At 36.6% G+C, this 17094-nt stretch overlaps 1 protein-coding gene and 2 long non-coding RNA genes across 3 annotated transcripts in view; 1 reads left to right on the forward strand and 2 right to left on the reverse strand.

Annotated features, from left to right (window-relative positions):
* Positions 1-17094, forward strand: part of EDNRA (endothelin receptor type A) — a 54604-nt gene that overhangs the window by 18182 nt on the left and 19328 nt on the right. The window contains exon 3 of the mRNA XM_045552091.1: positions 13612-13739. Within this exon, the coding sequence (XP_045408047.1) occupies positions 13612-13739 (128 nt within the window). The remainder of the gene's footprint in view (positions 1-13611; positions 13740-17094) is intronic.
* LOC123638471 lies at positions 7341-13696 on the reverse strand. The gene is made up of 2 exons (XR_006735371.1): positions 13591-13696; positions 7341-7439 (listed from the first exon to the last, which is right to left on the reverse strand). It is a non-coding gene; the product is annotated as an uncharacterized LOC123638471 (long non-coding RNA).
* Positions 13742-17094, reverse strand: part of LOC123638470 — a 67941-nt gene continuing 64588 nt past the window's right edge. The window contains exon 5 of the long non-coding RNA XR_006735368.1: positions 13742-13763. This is a non-coding gene — a long non-coding RNA (uncharacterized LOC123638470). The remainder of the gene's footprint in view (positions 13764-17094) is intronic.

The raw sequence follows: 17094 nt of genomic DNA on the forward strand, positions 1-17094 counted from the left end.
TGAGTGCCATAGCTTACATAATCCATTGTTCTGATCTTTTGTTTTTACCGACTATGCTGCAATTATAAACATAAGTGTATGTCATATTTATTAATACATGCATTGTTATAGCTATATGAGAAATTCCCACAAATAGGAGTCCTGCATCAAAGATTAAATGTATGCATTTCTTTGATAGATATTGCCAAATTGCCTGCCATAATAGTTGTACTATGTTGCACTCCCACCAGCAATGTATAAGAGTCCTTAAATCCCCATCATTTAAACATATTTTTAGATTAGGTATTTTTCTGTCCTTTGGATTATCTTTATGTAGAAAAGAACAGGGAGGAAGTTTCTTTTTTCTTATCCACCAAGATTACTTACAAAAATGGTAAAAAATAAATAAATAAGAAACTAATTTTGGAAAATGTATTGGGCCACTGAATCAAATGCCTAACAATAATTTAATGTGTCATTTACTTTTTCAGAAATATACATTTTTACTCAAAATCAAATAAATACTAATTTTAGAAAATATATCAGAGAATTAAATTAGACATTTTTCGACTCTGAGGCACTAATAGACAATCTAAGTCAGTGGATTCTATACATTAAATTATTTCAGAATTCATTCACCTGAAAATTGTCAAATACACAAATCCTAATTATTAGATTATTGTTAATAATTTTAAAAAAGATTTCTAAAGATTAATTAGACTGGCAATTTTCTGCAGTCTATTCTATATCATAAAAGTACACAAAATGAAACCAAACTATTTTCATCTTCAACTTGAAGAGCTTTCTGATGTTTCAGTTTGAAACTAAGATAAGCCTGTGCATCAATGCTGAAGAATTACACTTTTCCCAAACAAATTTACGAATTTCCATCCAGTTTCCGCTTCCATTTTTTGACATGGATCAGAATGAAAAACCCAGAAGCCAGTAAAAAATTCAGCCCTTCTACTGGCCAGGCAGTAGTTAAGGACTAAGATGGAAGTCCTGAATGGTAATTGTATGGTCACAACTGTGTTGATATCATGTGATAGCATGTCTGTAGCTTTTTTAGAAATATCTGGGATGATAGAATGGCAGGTGTCTCTTCAAAAATATTTATGTAATCTAATAGCTGAAACATTTTATATGAAAAGACTGAAATAGTTTATAATTTGATGTTGTGTAAATTCAGCCTGAAGGTGACATATAAAATAACTTTTGTACCTAAATTCATAGGTTTAGTTTTTTAAAGAAAACAATGACTTTCCAATAAATAAAATAATCTTTTTAAATTGTCTTTTGTTTGGCCTTGAATTTATTTTGAGAGCTTTCATTTTAATAAGAAAGGGGATTGTCATTTTAAAATTTGGGAGAAATGTAAAACACATTGTATTTTTTTCAGGCATTTAAAAACATTCAATTTTATACAAAATGTTTGTGAATACTAGGCTTCACTTTGTTGAAGTTCATCCCATACACACTCTTCCTTTTTAGCTGACAATAATAGTCAATTCTTAATTGATGCATGTAATAGATAATCCACTCAATTGGATGAATACCTTGGCTCCAAGTCTTGTCCTAACAAAGTTAAGTGACAAGAATCCTAACCTACTGACCTTGCAGCATCTAGGAATAGCTCCCAGGGAAAGTACAGACCACAGAGAATAGGAAACAGGAAACGGCAGGAAAAAATCCTGTAATTCCCATCTGTAGGACTTCTCTATGTTAATGGAAACAAAATGTTCAGCTGCCTCTGTATTAAACCATCCCAGTGTCTGCCACTATGCTGTTTACTGTAGATATTGTAACCAAAGGAATCATTATGTCAAAAGTTAGTGTAGGTTAGAAACTGCAACCACCTCTTTCAAAGAAGTGATTACTACAAGTTTAAAGTGAAGAGAAATATAGATTGTAATTTACTATACCAGCAAAGAAAACACTTAAAATATTATAAAGATGCTTCTGACTAGCCATGTGACCCTGCATAAGTTGTATGATATTTCTGTCCCTCAGAGTTTTCTTATCTCCAAAATTAGAGTATTGATCTAGATCAGTGTTTCTCCAACTTTTTGGTCTCAGCACCCCTTTGTAGTCTTAAAAATTATTGAGGACTCCAAAACTGTTATGTGCACTCTAACTATTGATATTTGTAATATTACAAGTTAAAACTAAGACTTTTGTAAAATATATATCCATTCACATGAAAATAAACCCATTAAATGTTACATAAATAATATATTTTTATGAAAAAATTACATTTCTAAAACAAAGAAATTATTTAGTGAGAAGAGTGGTATTATTTTACATTTTTAAAAATCTCTTTAAAGTCTGACTTAATAGAAGACAGCTAAATTCTCAGATTATCATCTGCATTCAATCTGTTGCACTATGTTGTTTTGGTTGAAGTATGTGAAAAAACTCTGGTCTCCCACAGATACATAGTTGAAAAAAAGGAGGAGAATTTTAATAGCCTTTTCAGACAATTGTGGATGTTCTTTGATACCACATCAAAACTTTCCCAGTGGCATTTTCTTAAAGATTAGTTGTGATGTGATGTGTAATCTGAAACCGTATTAATGAACTGTTCATACACTATTAAAATCTGTTGGTTTTTGCATAGATCTTATACATGTGCATGGTTTTGTAACATCAGACATTGGTCATTAGGAAATTGCTGATTTATACAGATCTTCTACGTGTTGACTTCTGTCATTATATAATATCAAAAAAACATATCCTTTAATATCACTACTAATCTTTTGTCACACAGAATATTAAAAAGATGTACCCAAGCTCAAGATGCATTAAAAATTTATCATTTTATGGCTTCATCAAGGATAGCCTAAGGGAAACTGATGAAGCATTATCCATAAAAGAAAACATTGACAAATTGGACCTCAACAAAATTAAAACTTTTACTCTGCAAAAGACCCTGTTAAGAGGAGGAAAAGACAAGCTACAGACTAGGAGAAAATAGTTGCTAACCAAATGTCCAACAAAGCATTAGTATCCAGAATATATAGAGAATTCTCAAAACTCAATGGTAAAAAAGAAAAAAAAAGAATCCAAATAGAAAATGGACAAAAGACATAAATAGAGATTTTATTGTAGAGGGTATACAGATGACAAATAAGCACATTAAAAGATGTTCAGTATCATTGACCTTAGGGAAATGCAAGTCAAAACCGCACTGAGATATCACTATACATGTATCTGAATTGCCGAAATTTTAAAAATGGTGAAAACACCTAATGCTGGCAAAGATGAGGAGAAACTGGATCACTCATACATCACTGGTGGGAATAGAATGTACAGCCATTCTAGAAAAGAGTTTGACAGTTTCTTATAAAACTAAACATGCAATTACCATAAGACCCAGCAACTGCACTCTTGGGCATTTATCCTAGAGAAGTAAAAATTACGTTCACGCAAAAACCTGTACATTAATCTTCGCAGTAGCTTTATTTGTAATAGGCAAACTCTGGAAATAACTCAGATGTTCTTCAATAGGTGAGCAGTTAAACAAACCACGGTACATCCACACCAGGGAGTACTACTTGGCAATAAAAATGAACAAGCTGTCGACACACACAACTTGGATTAATCTCAAGGAAATCATATTGAACAAAAAAAGTTAATCTCAAAAAAATTGCATATTATGATTCCATTTATATAAGATTCTTGAAATGACACAGTTATAGAAATAGATAAGAGACTAATGGTTGTCAGGGGCTAGGAATGGTGAGGAGACAAGGGAAACGTGGGTACAAGAGGACGTCATAAGAGATCCTTGTATCTATGGACTGTTCTATATTTGACTGGTGGTAGATACACAGACCTACACATGTGATACAATTGTATAGAGCTAAATACACACAAATGAATATATGTAAAACTGGGGAAATATGAATTATATTGGTGAATCATATCAATGTCAAAAAAAGTGGTTGTGCCGTTTTACATTCCCACCAGCATTATATGAGGGTTTCGATTTCTCCACATCCTCACCAACACTTATTATTGTCAGACTTGTTCATTACAGCCATTCTAATGGTGTGCGGTGGTATCTTATTGTGGTTTTAACCTGCATTTCTCTAATAACTAAGAATGTTGAGCATTTTCCATGTCTTACCTACTTGTATATCCACTTTGGTGAAATATCTTTAGTTCCTTTGCACATTTTTAATTCGGTTTGTATTTCTATTTTTTAACTGTAGTTCTTTATATATTCTAGACAGAAGTCCTTCATTATATATATATATATATATATATATATATATATATATATATATTTGCAAATATTTTTCCCATTTAGTAGCTTTTTTTATTTTTAAGTGTCTTTTAAGAGCAAAAATTCAAAATTGTTTTGGCTATTCTAGATCCTTTACATTTGTATGTGAATTTTAAGATGAATTTGTTAATAGTTTCAGAGAAACCAGTTACAGACTAGAGTTCTAGTATTAAAATAATCATACAATTTAAGAGCTGGCAGAGAATTTAGAGAGAATCTAGTTCTAGCCCAGCATTTCTTATTTGGCAGAGGAGGGACTCAAGGCTCAAAGATTTTTGACAGGGCTAGACCTAGAAACCAGCACTTCTAACTTTCCTTTCTCCCCTCTCCGCACTAAATAGAATTTGTGGTTTAAATACTCTCTACACCATACATTGCATTTACCTAGAAGACAGCCAGCCTTCTAAAGCTTTCATGGGTGAATTATTAAAACGTACGTCATTCTTATGTGAAGTTTCATAATATGACTATTAACTCAGCCATCTTGAGTTTGTCTATTAAACTTTATGCCTCACTATTAGTAATTGTAAAGTTTTATATTCTAATGAATTTCTGATTAAATATTCAAAATCATCTCAATGTTATTTACTATCACATGTCAGCATCAATTGTATTTTTTTCCCCAAAACATACATATGGTATCATTTTCTTGGTGCTGCATACCATATCTTTGTTGCCTCATTTTTCCATCTACATACAGGATAATTGTGACCATGTGACACTTTGCAATAAAGAACTAGCTCAAGTTCTTAGGAATTTATACATGTAATCATTAAATAAGCTGAAATGCTTTCAAATATGCCATTGGTGTTCCCTGTTTCCTATTCATCACCACCATCCTCACTGATAAGTTTCGGGGGACTACAACCCCCCAAATCTATATGCAGGGATCTCTGCTAGTCTGTTTTGCCTTGTTTTGCTCTGCCTTGTTCTATTTTGCCTGCTTCTTTCTTTTAAATAAGCACTAGCATGTTCTGTCACAGAAACTGATGATTTAAATCAACTATAAAACTCCTCCATTAGGTTTGAGGCCTTATTGTGTGTCCAGGTCAGAGCACCCATTTTCTATAATTAATTATTCTTGCACTTTGTTGTGACAGAATGTAGGGCTCCCCTCACGACATATGTGTGAAATCTTTTCAACATTCAGGAAAAACCAGGGTTCTTTCTCTCCAGCCTGACTCTTCTCTCTGTTATGAATTAACCCTTAGAGTACTGACACATACAGTCAGTGCTAACCTTGCAAGTTCAAAATTGAGGACATCTAATTTTTGTTCTTTAAAGTTTTATTCTTCTCCATCCAATGATCCTTTGGTTGTATGCTTGCAAAATAAGTAGAAGTCTCAAGTCCCTTGCTTCTGAATTTGTATCCTTACAGCAAACAGAGTTATTAAAAAGAGATATTTCTTTTGATTCCCAGCCTTCAGGTGACTGAGATGAGAAGGGATGATAAGCCCATATCTTGGGTGAACAATCTTTCCTCTAAGGACAAAACCTTCATGGCTCTGGAACTCTGGCTTTAAAAAGTATTTTCCCCCCTTTTTTTCCTCCTCCACCTGGTTGTTATTAACATCTATGTATTTCAGATTCTAAATAGTTAAGATCTCAGCAAAAACTGAGACACTGAATATTCAAAAGTGAAAGATGTAGGTAGGAAAAAGGAGCAACAATTCTATGCCTTCCAATCTAAATGCAGCTTAACAAGAAGCAGTTCCTTGGAATCTATCTTGCAGAAAGGAATGTTTATGATTTGCTGTGGGCCAGGCCCTGTTCCAAGTTTGCATGTATTAATTCATTTAATACTCACATCAACCATATGGCATAGGTACCCTTTCTATTCACAGTCTTCACTGAAGAACAGGTAACGTGTCTAAGCTATGCCAGGGGACAAAGCAGCCCAGTTCCCGAGCCTGTTCTCTTTACTGTTTAGGCCACACCTCTGTCGCCTTCTGTTGAGCCCCCATGGAAGATTGCTTAGAGCTTCTTGAGGGGTTTTTATTTCTGTTCATCTTCTAGGCAGCAAGTTGCTTGGGAAGCAGTCTTTTGTTCTTGTGCGGCTTGCCACCATGCTGCACCTGGTGACCTGGACCATAGGTGACCACACCATAGGCCATCAATAGTTATGGCTCACATTTCCAGATACTTACTTCTGCTCGCCCTTGACATGGATTGTCTCTTCTGTGGCCAACAGGAATCCTCCAAGGTAGTTACCAGAACTGTCTTCATTTCATAGAGGAGGAAATTGAGGGGTGGAGAGGTTAACCAACCTGCCAGGGTCACAGGGTCAGAAGATGGCAGAGCTTGGACTCAGTCCACCCTAAGGAGTCCAGCTTCAGGGCCCACGCTATGACCTACGATGCCAGGCCACTTACTTTAATTAAAAGGAGGGCTTCTCCATACCCCTAGCTCAGGGCACCCAGGGCTGGAGTCAAGACCATTTATGGAGTTGCTGTTCTGCTCGGCATTTGTCACACACTCCAAATTCTTGGACTGGTCAGGAGATGAGAAGAGGCTGTCCGAAGAGAAAGTATACGGATAGGGGAGATTTTATTACATTTGTATGAAAGCGCTGCTTTGATCTTAAAGCAATTAAAGCATAACGGAAGAGCAAAATCCGTTCTCAGTCATGCAAAGTGATGTATTTATTTTATAGTATCTGATCTGAGATCTGCAATAGCCAGAGAGCACGTTCTCATTAAAGGCCTGGCCTGGCCATCACAGACTTCATAATCATCTCAGTCTGTCCTGTTGGAAGACCTTTTTGTTTACTACTGATTCAACTTTCTACCAACTTCTACATCCTAGGCTCTTGCCCAGAAAAAAAGAAAAACCTCAGGACCTCACTGTTTGAAGACTGATACCTGGTCAGTCACGTCCAGTTCCAAGTGATCCGACAATAATTCATGTTGAGGGGAAGAGAACATTTTATTTACTTTGAGGTTTTCAGCTATTACAGACTGTACTCGTAAATCCTTCATTCCTGTTTAGGACCGGGAGACCGAGTTGTGGGGGGGAGGAGAATCCCTCAGCCTCCCTGAATGGGGTGGAAGGAAAATTATAATAACACAAAGAAAACTGTGCCACTAGTTTTATTTGTTCCGTTTTAAGATGCCATGACAATAACAAAAATGATGTCCAAGTAACGAGATTAAGTAGCAAGGGATATTAACATCTGGAAAGGATAAAGAAGGGTAAATTCATTTGTATTATTCTTTTTTTGTTGTTACACGTGTTACATTGTAGTTTATGATTATAAACTATTTAGCAATTGAAAATAACATTTGTGTCGTGTACATTCAGTTTGCAGAATTCTCTCATATGCATTGTCCCATTTGAGCCTCCCAAATGGTCATAATATTAATACCATTGAGACAGACATGAGAACCACCCCCATTTAACAAACACAGAAATGGAGACTTACTGTGGGTAACTAGCTGGCTTACCCAAGGTCACAGTTAGCAGCAGGGCAATCTTGTACTGGAACCTAAGTCTTAGAAGTTGAGGGTTTTGTTTTGTTTTGTTGTTTTAAGAGACAGAGCCTCACTCTGTCGTCCAGGCTGGAGTCCAGTGGCACGATCATAGCTTACTGTAAACGCCAACTTCCAGACTCAAGGGATCCTCCTGCCTTGGCCTCCCAAAGCGCTGGTATTCCAGGCACGAGCCATCGCACCCAGCCCTAAGTCTCATAAGTTTACAACCCAAGTTGAATATAGGATAAGAACAGCCTTATTTTGTCGTGCTAAGCCGGTGAGGCCTGGGACATTATAGCGCCTGCTATTGTACTGTACCTCTGTGCACTGATGTCTTCGGGACTACTGCAGTGAGAGAGTAATGGGAGGCAGGTTACATGGCCCCAAACTATTGCATTTTTTTATTTCTTGTGACTATACTGCATACTTACTTCTGCTCCTCCTGTACTATCTGGCTGTCAGCTGTCATTTTTGCTGATCATGGTACTCCAAGAACAGCAATCCTCAAAGTGCGGTTGGTAAACCAGAAGCAGCAGCACCACCTGAGAACTTGCTAGAAATGCAAATTCTCAGGCCCCATCCCAGACCTACTGAATCAGAAACTCTTGGAATACCCCCCACCCACCCACACTTGCAGCCTGTAGTTTAATGAGCCTTCCAGGTGATTCTGATGCTGTTAAATCTTGAGAACAGCTGCCCCAAAGGAATGATTCACAATGTTGGCCATACATTGGAACCACCTGGGGAACTTTAATGACTTAGAACCACCTGGGGAACTTTAACCACTACTGATGTTTGTGTCCTATCTCCAAAGATTCTGATTTAATTGGTCTGGGACGGGGTTTTTCAACCTCAGCACTAGCAACATTTTGGGCTGGATGATTATTTGTTGGGGGGGGGTCTGTCTTGTACATTGCAAAATGTTTAACAGCATCTCAAGCCTCTAACCCTAGATGCCAGTAGCACATCCACGCCCAGATGTAATAACCAAAAAGATCTCAGACATTGCCAGGTGTTTCCTGGGGAGCAAAATTAGCCATGGTTGGTAACTACTGGTGTAGGGTCATGGTCCAGGCACTGGGATTTTTAAGATCTCCCTAAATAATTCTAATATCCAGCTAAGACTGAGAACTATGACTCTGGAGAGTTCCTATTAATGAGCAGCTTTGGATGTATAATGGGTTAAACAACGATAAAAGCTGAACTTTATAGCATTGGATGTAAAGTAAGAAAAAAATTACCCTGTGGCGAAGACTCGGGCATTTTGCCGATGCCTAAACTACATGGACTTTAGGAAATAAATGTCACATCAACTATTTGGCTCTGTACATTTTTGCTTACTTTCTGGTTGTCAAGCATGTTCCAAAAAGCTGACATAAACAGATATGTTCCCCATATCTAAGAGGTCCTAACCAAGGGAGATAATGCAATGTACTAAATATAGCAGTGGACATGGAGCCTGCATTTAGATCTAGCCATTCTAAAAACAGGTGCTTATCAGTGTATCATATAGGACAAGTTCTTGCCTAACTCTGTTTTTGGCAGGTTAAAAAGTGCAGCCTGTCAATTTTATGATGCCAATTTTGACACCATCCAAATCAGCCACACAAATGCAGAATTTCTGTATTAATTTGTGTCATTGAAGAGCACTTTCATTTTCAGACAGGGATCAGGGACTCTAACTATATTTCAGCTGTAGAAAAAAACCCCAGCTAGAACAAAGGCAATATCCAGTAAAATCCACGCTCAGCAGATTGCCTCCTATTGTCCCAGTGATTTTTCTTTTCTTTTCTTTTTTTTTTTTTTTTTTTTTGAGATAGAGGTTCGCTCTGTCACCCCAGGTAGAGTGCAGCGGTGTCATCATAGCTCATTGCAACCTCAGACTCCTGGGCGTAAGTGATCCTCCTGCCTCAGAACCCCGACTAGCTGGGACTACAGGTGCGCATCACCAAGCCTGGCTAATTTTTTTCTATGTTTAGTAGAGACAGGTTCTAGCTCTGGTCTTGAACTTATAAGCAGAAGCAATCCTCCCACCTCGGCTTCCCAGAGTGCTGGGATTACAGGTGTGAACCCCAACACCTGGCCTCTGATTCTTTCTGCGGTGTTCATCTGTGATCTGCTTGGGAAGGGGAGAACACGATGTGCATTTTGGCCACCAGATGTGCATTATCTCTTAGTTCCTGCTTTGCGGCTCTTATGAAGCTGGGCAGTCTTATCACAGCCCAAGTGAGATGTCTCTAAGCAAATAGCTAGTGGCAGCCCCTCTTCCACCTGGACTCTTGAACAGAACCGTATTCTCCCACTTAAACAGCTAGGTGGCAAGTGTGTTGTTTCAATATAGAGTGGGAATGCCACTTTGGAACACTGATAAGCAACTTTAAATAGACAATATAGTAGAAGATGAATATGTCTTCTGAGCAAAATTGGTAGTATTTCATTTCAAAATATGAAAATACTTCCCTAATTTAATGAGCTGGAGTTATCCATTAATTCAACACCTACTATGTGCCAGGTACTGTGTAATGTCCTCAGAAGTTATAAATATGAGGATTACATAGCATAGACTCTTTTGTGGCAAAAAAATAAGCTATGACTGCTCCAAAGTGCCAAATGAACACTTTGAACAAATGTGGCTTAGTTTGTCAGACTAGTTTGGTTTTTTTTTTCACTAACTTCATAGTAACTTGTTAACATTAGTGAAATCAACTAGTTCTCTTGCCATGGTCTAGATATTATCCTAAACAGTTATTTATTTATTCCTCTCCTAGTCTAAATTGTTTCAGCAACATGCTCTTAAAAGTCATAAACTTTTATTTAGGGAATAGAATTGCTTTCCAGAAAATAGCTCTAAAAAAAAAAAAAAGATCATAATACTAATAGAATGCTCAAAGGTATTATTCCCACATGTTCCCATTTGTTTAAAAAAGGGCATATGCTTTTATGTACATTGGAAGTTTTCTGGAAGCAAACACACTTAGCAATTAGCAGTGGTTGCCCTTTGGGCAAGGAGTTTAGGGGCCTTGATTAGAAGACAGACTTACTTTTCATTATATAAATTTTTATACAGCTTAATTTTTACCATTTTGGGTATTACATTTTTAATTCTAAGCACTAATACATAACAGAAAAGATGCATTCCCAGTGGTCTTTCAAAAGCTCCAAAATGCATCTTGTAAATGAGAGAAAAACAGGTGACCCCCACTGTTTGCCTCCATAGTGCGGCCTTCCTTGGCTTGTTTTATTGCTCAAACTGGGCGAGCTGAAAGGAGACTTTGTAAGATTGCCCCAACGCTGGTTCTCTGAAAGAGATTAACGAGCAGGTCCTACTTGAGGTTGGGGAGTTAATGAGGGCCTCTCTGAGGAAGCCACATTTAACCAGAGAGGCAGAGAGGAAAAGAGAGGGGTAAAGTTGCCTACAAGCAGGGGCCTACTTTCCTCCTTGCAGCATTGCAACAGTTACTGTCCACATATCCTTTCAAAATGAGGTGGCTATAAATTAGGGAAGTCTATCCTGTGATTATACCTAAACGTTTCCTCCAATGATTTTTTTTCCCCATTCCCTTTGTCTGTAATTCCCATGAAGTAGCAATGCTCACTTCTAGGAAAAAGGAAAATAACACCACCACCACCACACCTGTTTGTCTCAAAGACAGACAATTCCGTGATCTTTTTGCTGCCCACTGCTTCTGTGATGTCTTCCCTTTCTGTCCCTCCTTTACGCCTCCTGCTAACCTAATCCGAGTTCAAAGCTTCAGGAAGCAGGTAAAAGGAAAAAATTCAATTGAGATTGGAAGAATCTGAAAGAATCCATGTCTAGTTGTAGGCTTTCTCTGGATCATTCTCTTAGTTAGCACTTGTCACTCACACCTTCACAGGATTTCAGAGTCTCCCTTACCAAGCAAGAAAAATCTTTTACATTTCTCTCATTTTTGGCTGTGTGAATTGGGAAATGCACACATGTGGACTTCAGGATTCTCTTAAGTCTCCAGGAATGAGCAAACAGCTCAGCTATTCCAAAGTATATCCTATAACAATTCCTACAGATTTTAATTACATATCTGTGGTCTTTAGTGGAGAATTACAGTTCTGGGACAGAATACTAAATTCTTATTCTATGAAAAGTAGTTTTCAGATTTTCTTATCTTTATAGGGGTGATTCATCTCAGAAATAATAGTGTCTTGTGTCTTCACTTGCACCAAGCATTAATAACCAGCAGTCAGCAATGGTAAAATTAATTTGTTGGCTTCATGAAAACAGTCAGAACTTAGGGCAGTGTTTGTGTGAAGAGCTCTGTGGTTGTCCTTGGACAAAAGTTTACGTGGACATTTTGAGAAGACACTGATCGAGACTGGTGATAGAGAGATGAAGAAAAGCCCAGAGGCAGGACTGGATTGAAGGGAAAGGACCTTTTAGAAAACTATTTATAATAAAGGGAAGTAAGTTTAAAAACTAACAAAAGGAAAATTTCTGAAATTAAGTCATATAAGGTCTTAGCCATAATCACAGAATGATAGATTTCCCTGTCACTAAATTTTCAGAATGCATACACTCTGACTTTGTATCTGTGGGGTACTGGTTTCCCAACCTCTTTCAGTGGGAAACCTCTTTCATGTTAATGACCACACTGACCATGAAGTCAAACCTCACATAATCTTTTAGAAATAGTGGAACAGAAAGTCAAAGCTCAGCATAGAGTTACTATGGCAAAAAAGCAAGTTTGTCAAGTTAAAAGGTTACCTACTGTTTCCTATGGAGTGGAATGAGTTTAAATTTGGAGTCAATAAGCAAAAATTAGAAAAGAAATCAATATCATTTTTACTCTTGAAAAAGAATCATATATTCAGCAGAGACTTCCTTCCCCATTTTAGGTAGCTGAACTATTATTTAAGCCCATGCTCCTAGTATCATACCTAATTTGACAAATATCAGTGATTCCCCGGGGACTGTTAGCTATTATGTTCCTGCCCTACTTAGCACAGCCACTAGAGGGTTCCACCCTTGCCTTGGAACCAAGATTTTAAATTGTCAACATGGAAGAGCAGATTTTTCTGCAAATGCTACTAACAGATCACTGTAACCAAATTGTTCTGTATGATAAAGGGAAGTTTGAGACTAAATAGAGAAAAACCACTTATGTCACATCTCCTGCAGCAGAGTCAGCCCCTTAACCACAGAAGAAAAGGTAAGTTCAAGTGGATTTAGGTGTTAAACCGGCTGGCAAAATCAGAACATCCTACACCATGTCATTTTTCCAGTATTGTCCATAACTTCTCATTCATCATTTTGGCTGCTTGTCAGAAGATAATATAATCTTCCAGTGCCACTAGTTGAAATGATTGCTTTACTCATTGTTTGCTAAGGATTGCTAAGAGACCACTGCCTGCTTCTGGACTGAGCTGTCACCCAAACCCCAAACTTTTGCTACTTACTCTTTGAAAAGTAGGCAGCATGACTACTTCATGTGAGAGCAAAAGTTCATCTCTTCTGTCATTAAATTATAACAACAGAGTATAATATATAATCTGTGAATATATATATTATATATTATATACTATATAATATACCTACTATATAACACATTTAATATTTAACATATGTATTAAATATATCAGATTGTCATATATTATATTAATACAATATTACTTTAAAATATAGTAATAATTATTATAATTTCCATATTTTTCCAAACCAAAAATTGCTGGGGCTTTAAAATATGAAAGGAAAAATAACAATAATAATACTCTGTTGCTAACACACTAACTGGAAAGCACAATGAATACATTTGGAAGTTGGGCTGCATAACCAGAAGTGTAAGTGCCCACGTGTTCCATGCCAGCTCTGCTATTACTCACCACCATGTCTCCTTGTTTCAGCTGCTGGCTGGGCGCTGGCCCTTTGAACACAATGACTTTGGCGTAGTTCTCTGCAAGCTGTTCCCGTTTTTGCAGAAGTCCTCCGTGGGGATCACCGTCCTCAATCTCTGCGCTCTTAGCGTCGACAGGTAACATGATTCTTGCCCTTTGTTCTTGTGTTGGATTTAGAAAAGTATTTTCTCAAAAAGAATTAAAGTCAAGAGAGTTGGTGCCCAGGACAGTTGTTAATTAGTTCCAAATGAATTAAAACATGAATGATCTTGCCTTTACTGTTTAGAATTGCCTTACACATTTGCCGATTATTAGCCGTCTTTGGCTTAGGCAATATGTACCTCAAGCATTTTGCCAATAATATCCATATGGCACCCTTATGGCAACAAAGAAAAAAAATGAACATATTATATGGTATAAACTTTATGAAAAGGAGATCCGAGAACATGCAAATCCTGTATTTCGAATGGTAAATGTATCATGAGAAATATGAAGATGCGGTTCAATTATATTTGTAATGTTTGGTTACTTGAGCTGAGTGGTAAGTACGCAATAGTGTTAGGTTCTTCTCCTTGCTTCTTTGAATGCCTGAAATGTTTCTTAATTTTAAAAAGAGGGCAACGACAAAAGCATCCCCTTGTCCAATTCTGAAAAATGTGTCTGGTATCTCTGAGTCTTTCCAGAATCTTCACACATGGCTGTCCAGAGTTTTCTAAACAAGCCCTTCTGAATTCTGGGAACTTGGGGATGGTATTTTCTTCACCTTCTAATTTTGATAGCAATTATAAAGAAAGAAATTAGGAACTTTATAACACATTCTTTGGTTATTAAGTTGTGTTTGGTCCTCATTTATATTTAATATAATCTGGCCAGGCACGATGGCTCACGCTTGTAATCCCGGCACTTTGGGAGGCCAAGGCAGGGGAATCCACTCGAGCCTAGGAGCTCAAGACCAGCCTGAGCAACATAGCGAGACCCCAACTCTACAAAAAAATTTAAAAATCAGCCAGGCATGATGATGTGTCCCTGTAGTCCCAGCTACTTGAGAGTCTGAGGCAGCAGGATCGCTGGAGTACAGGAGTTTGAGGTTGTTGTGAGGTGTGATTGTGCCACTGCACTCCAGCCTGGGCAAAAGAGCAAGACCCTGTCTCTAAAAAAATAAATAAATAAAACTTTTTAAAAAATCTTACACAATTCGTGTATAATGTCCTGTTTGAGTGTCTAACATACAATTTAGAAGAGGTTTCCATTAACTTACACCCTGACAATCAGCTTATCAGAGAACCTGGGTCCATCATTGTGAAATAAAAGGCTTACTGTCTTAAAGAACATTCAAGTGTTTTATAGTATTCTGTTCTTTTTCATTTATAATTATTTCTTGGAACCAAAATTGCTATTGCTAAAACATAAAAATGCTCATTCAATTAGTATTTAAAAATTATAATGATATCCTTATAAATTTATGACTATAATAACTATGAAACACAAAATAAACAAAATGGTGTTATTAAAAATAAATGTATTACTGAAATTAAAACACAAAAATAATTCCTTTAGTAGTTTAGAACTCAGTATTACTGTTGACAAAAATGTTCCCACTCAATGGTAAACACAGAGATTAGAAATAATTTCATCATCTATTGTAGGACTCTTTAGTGATTTGTAGGAAAACTTAAGGTTCCATGTGGGTTACTTCTGCATCTTACCAAATGTTAAATGCTGCTGCATAAAAACACATACCATAGGTGGCTACTATATAATTTCCACTTGGCTAAATAGTAGATCATGATACTTTGGGCCATTTCCTTAAAAAGTTGAGTAAGCACTTACAATCTGGATTTCATTCACTAATAAATTCTCACACTGATGTTCCCACTCCCAGCATCCCAACATCATTTCTCCTTTCATCCAAAGTGTTATATTATCTAAAAATCAAAGGCTTTAAATTGTATCTATTACTTCGTTAATACAAGTAAAATTTTTCCTGTATTTATCAAGCTGTATATTTAACGGTGTCACCATGTATACTCATTACAATATCTGATTAAAATTTTTAATTATAGCTTTAAAATCCATGTAGAGAAAAGAAATGAGAAAATAATCATGATGTTTTGAAAACAGAACAATGTGTCCTATGCACATATTTTTACTATATTATATATATATATGTTTTTTGTCTTGTTTACCTACTTTCTTTGTCTTGTTTACCTTATTTAGATTAAAAGTTGATAGTGAGAAATCTAGATGTTTTCTTTTTCCTTATAGCACTTTGTAATCATTGATTAATGAAGTAATAAAGAAATTCTATAGAACTTGGATGTATAGTTTCTTTCATTATTTTCCTTCAAAACAAAACTCTGAGAGATTAATTATGTTTTAAAAGTATCATGTTAAAAATCACAGATACTCTTCTTCCTGGGCCATAATTTGATTCAGCTCATAAAATAAAATTGGAGATTCACAAACTACAGATTGCTTTGTAACAAGTTCCAATTTCCCTCTTTAGTCCTTGTTTTATTTAAAAAACGGATTTTATTTTATTTTTCCACAGACTATAATGCAACAAATGAAGACTTAAAGCAAATGGAATCTTATCTTTAGGAATTAAGTGTGAATGATTCATTCTGTAGGGTGAAAGCTTTTGAAATAAAAGTGTCAAATAGATTCCCTATATACAGGTCCCAAAGCTTAGAGTCAATACCAAATGAAATGTAAAAATAGTAAAGAATGGATCTAAGGAACATAGAATGATGAGTTTATTACCACGGAAAAACCTTCTGGATTAAGGCTGATGTTTGGGAGAGTGGAATTTTAAAACGGTTCATCTCCTTGGTTTAAAACTCAGACCAAATCTTAATGAAATAGATTCTTGACATTCTTTTTTTCCTTTTCTTTCTTTCTTTTCTTTTCTTTCTTTCTTTCTTTCTTTTTCTCTTTCTTTCTTTCTTTCTCTCTCTCTCTTTCTTTCTCCTCTCCTCTCCTCTCCTGTCCTTTCCCTCCCTCCCTTCCTTCCTTCCTTCCTTCCTTTCTTTCCTAGGAATGACTCACATCATTTGATAAACAACTGCTTTTTGTGATGGAACATCTAGATCATTTTTCTTTCTTTCTTTCTTTTCAATTTTTTTTTTTTTTTTTTTGAGATAAAGTCTTGTGCTGTTGCCTAGGCTGGAGTGCACTGGCATCTTTCTAGGAGTTCATTTTTCTTCATGCATGAGATGGGAGAGGAGGTGGTGTGGGTGAGGTGATCCTACACAGAAATAGGAATTGATGACCTAACTGCTCTACCCCCCACCACACACATACACTGGTGGGATTTACACTGGGAGTGACTGGAGCTCAGCAAGAGGATCCTCTGAGATTCCTGCAAGGAAGGAAGAGGGGGCAGAACAAAGTAGGAGGAGGAATCAGCCCTGCCCCCTAGGCCTGTGGTGGGAGTGATAAATATTTTCCCCAGTTTATTACTTTAGTTATTTGTTTTTAACTCTATGAATG

The sequence above is a fragment of the Lemur catta genome, chromosome 5, assembly GCF_020740605.2.
Source record: "Lemur catta isolate mLemCat1 chromosome 5, mLemCat1.pri, whole genome shotgun sequence".
Lineage (NCBI taxonomy): Eukaryota > Metazoa > Chordata > Mammalia > Primates > Lemuridae > Lemur > Lemur catta.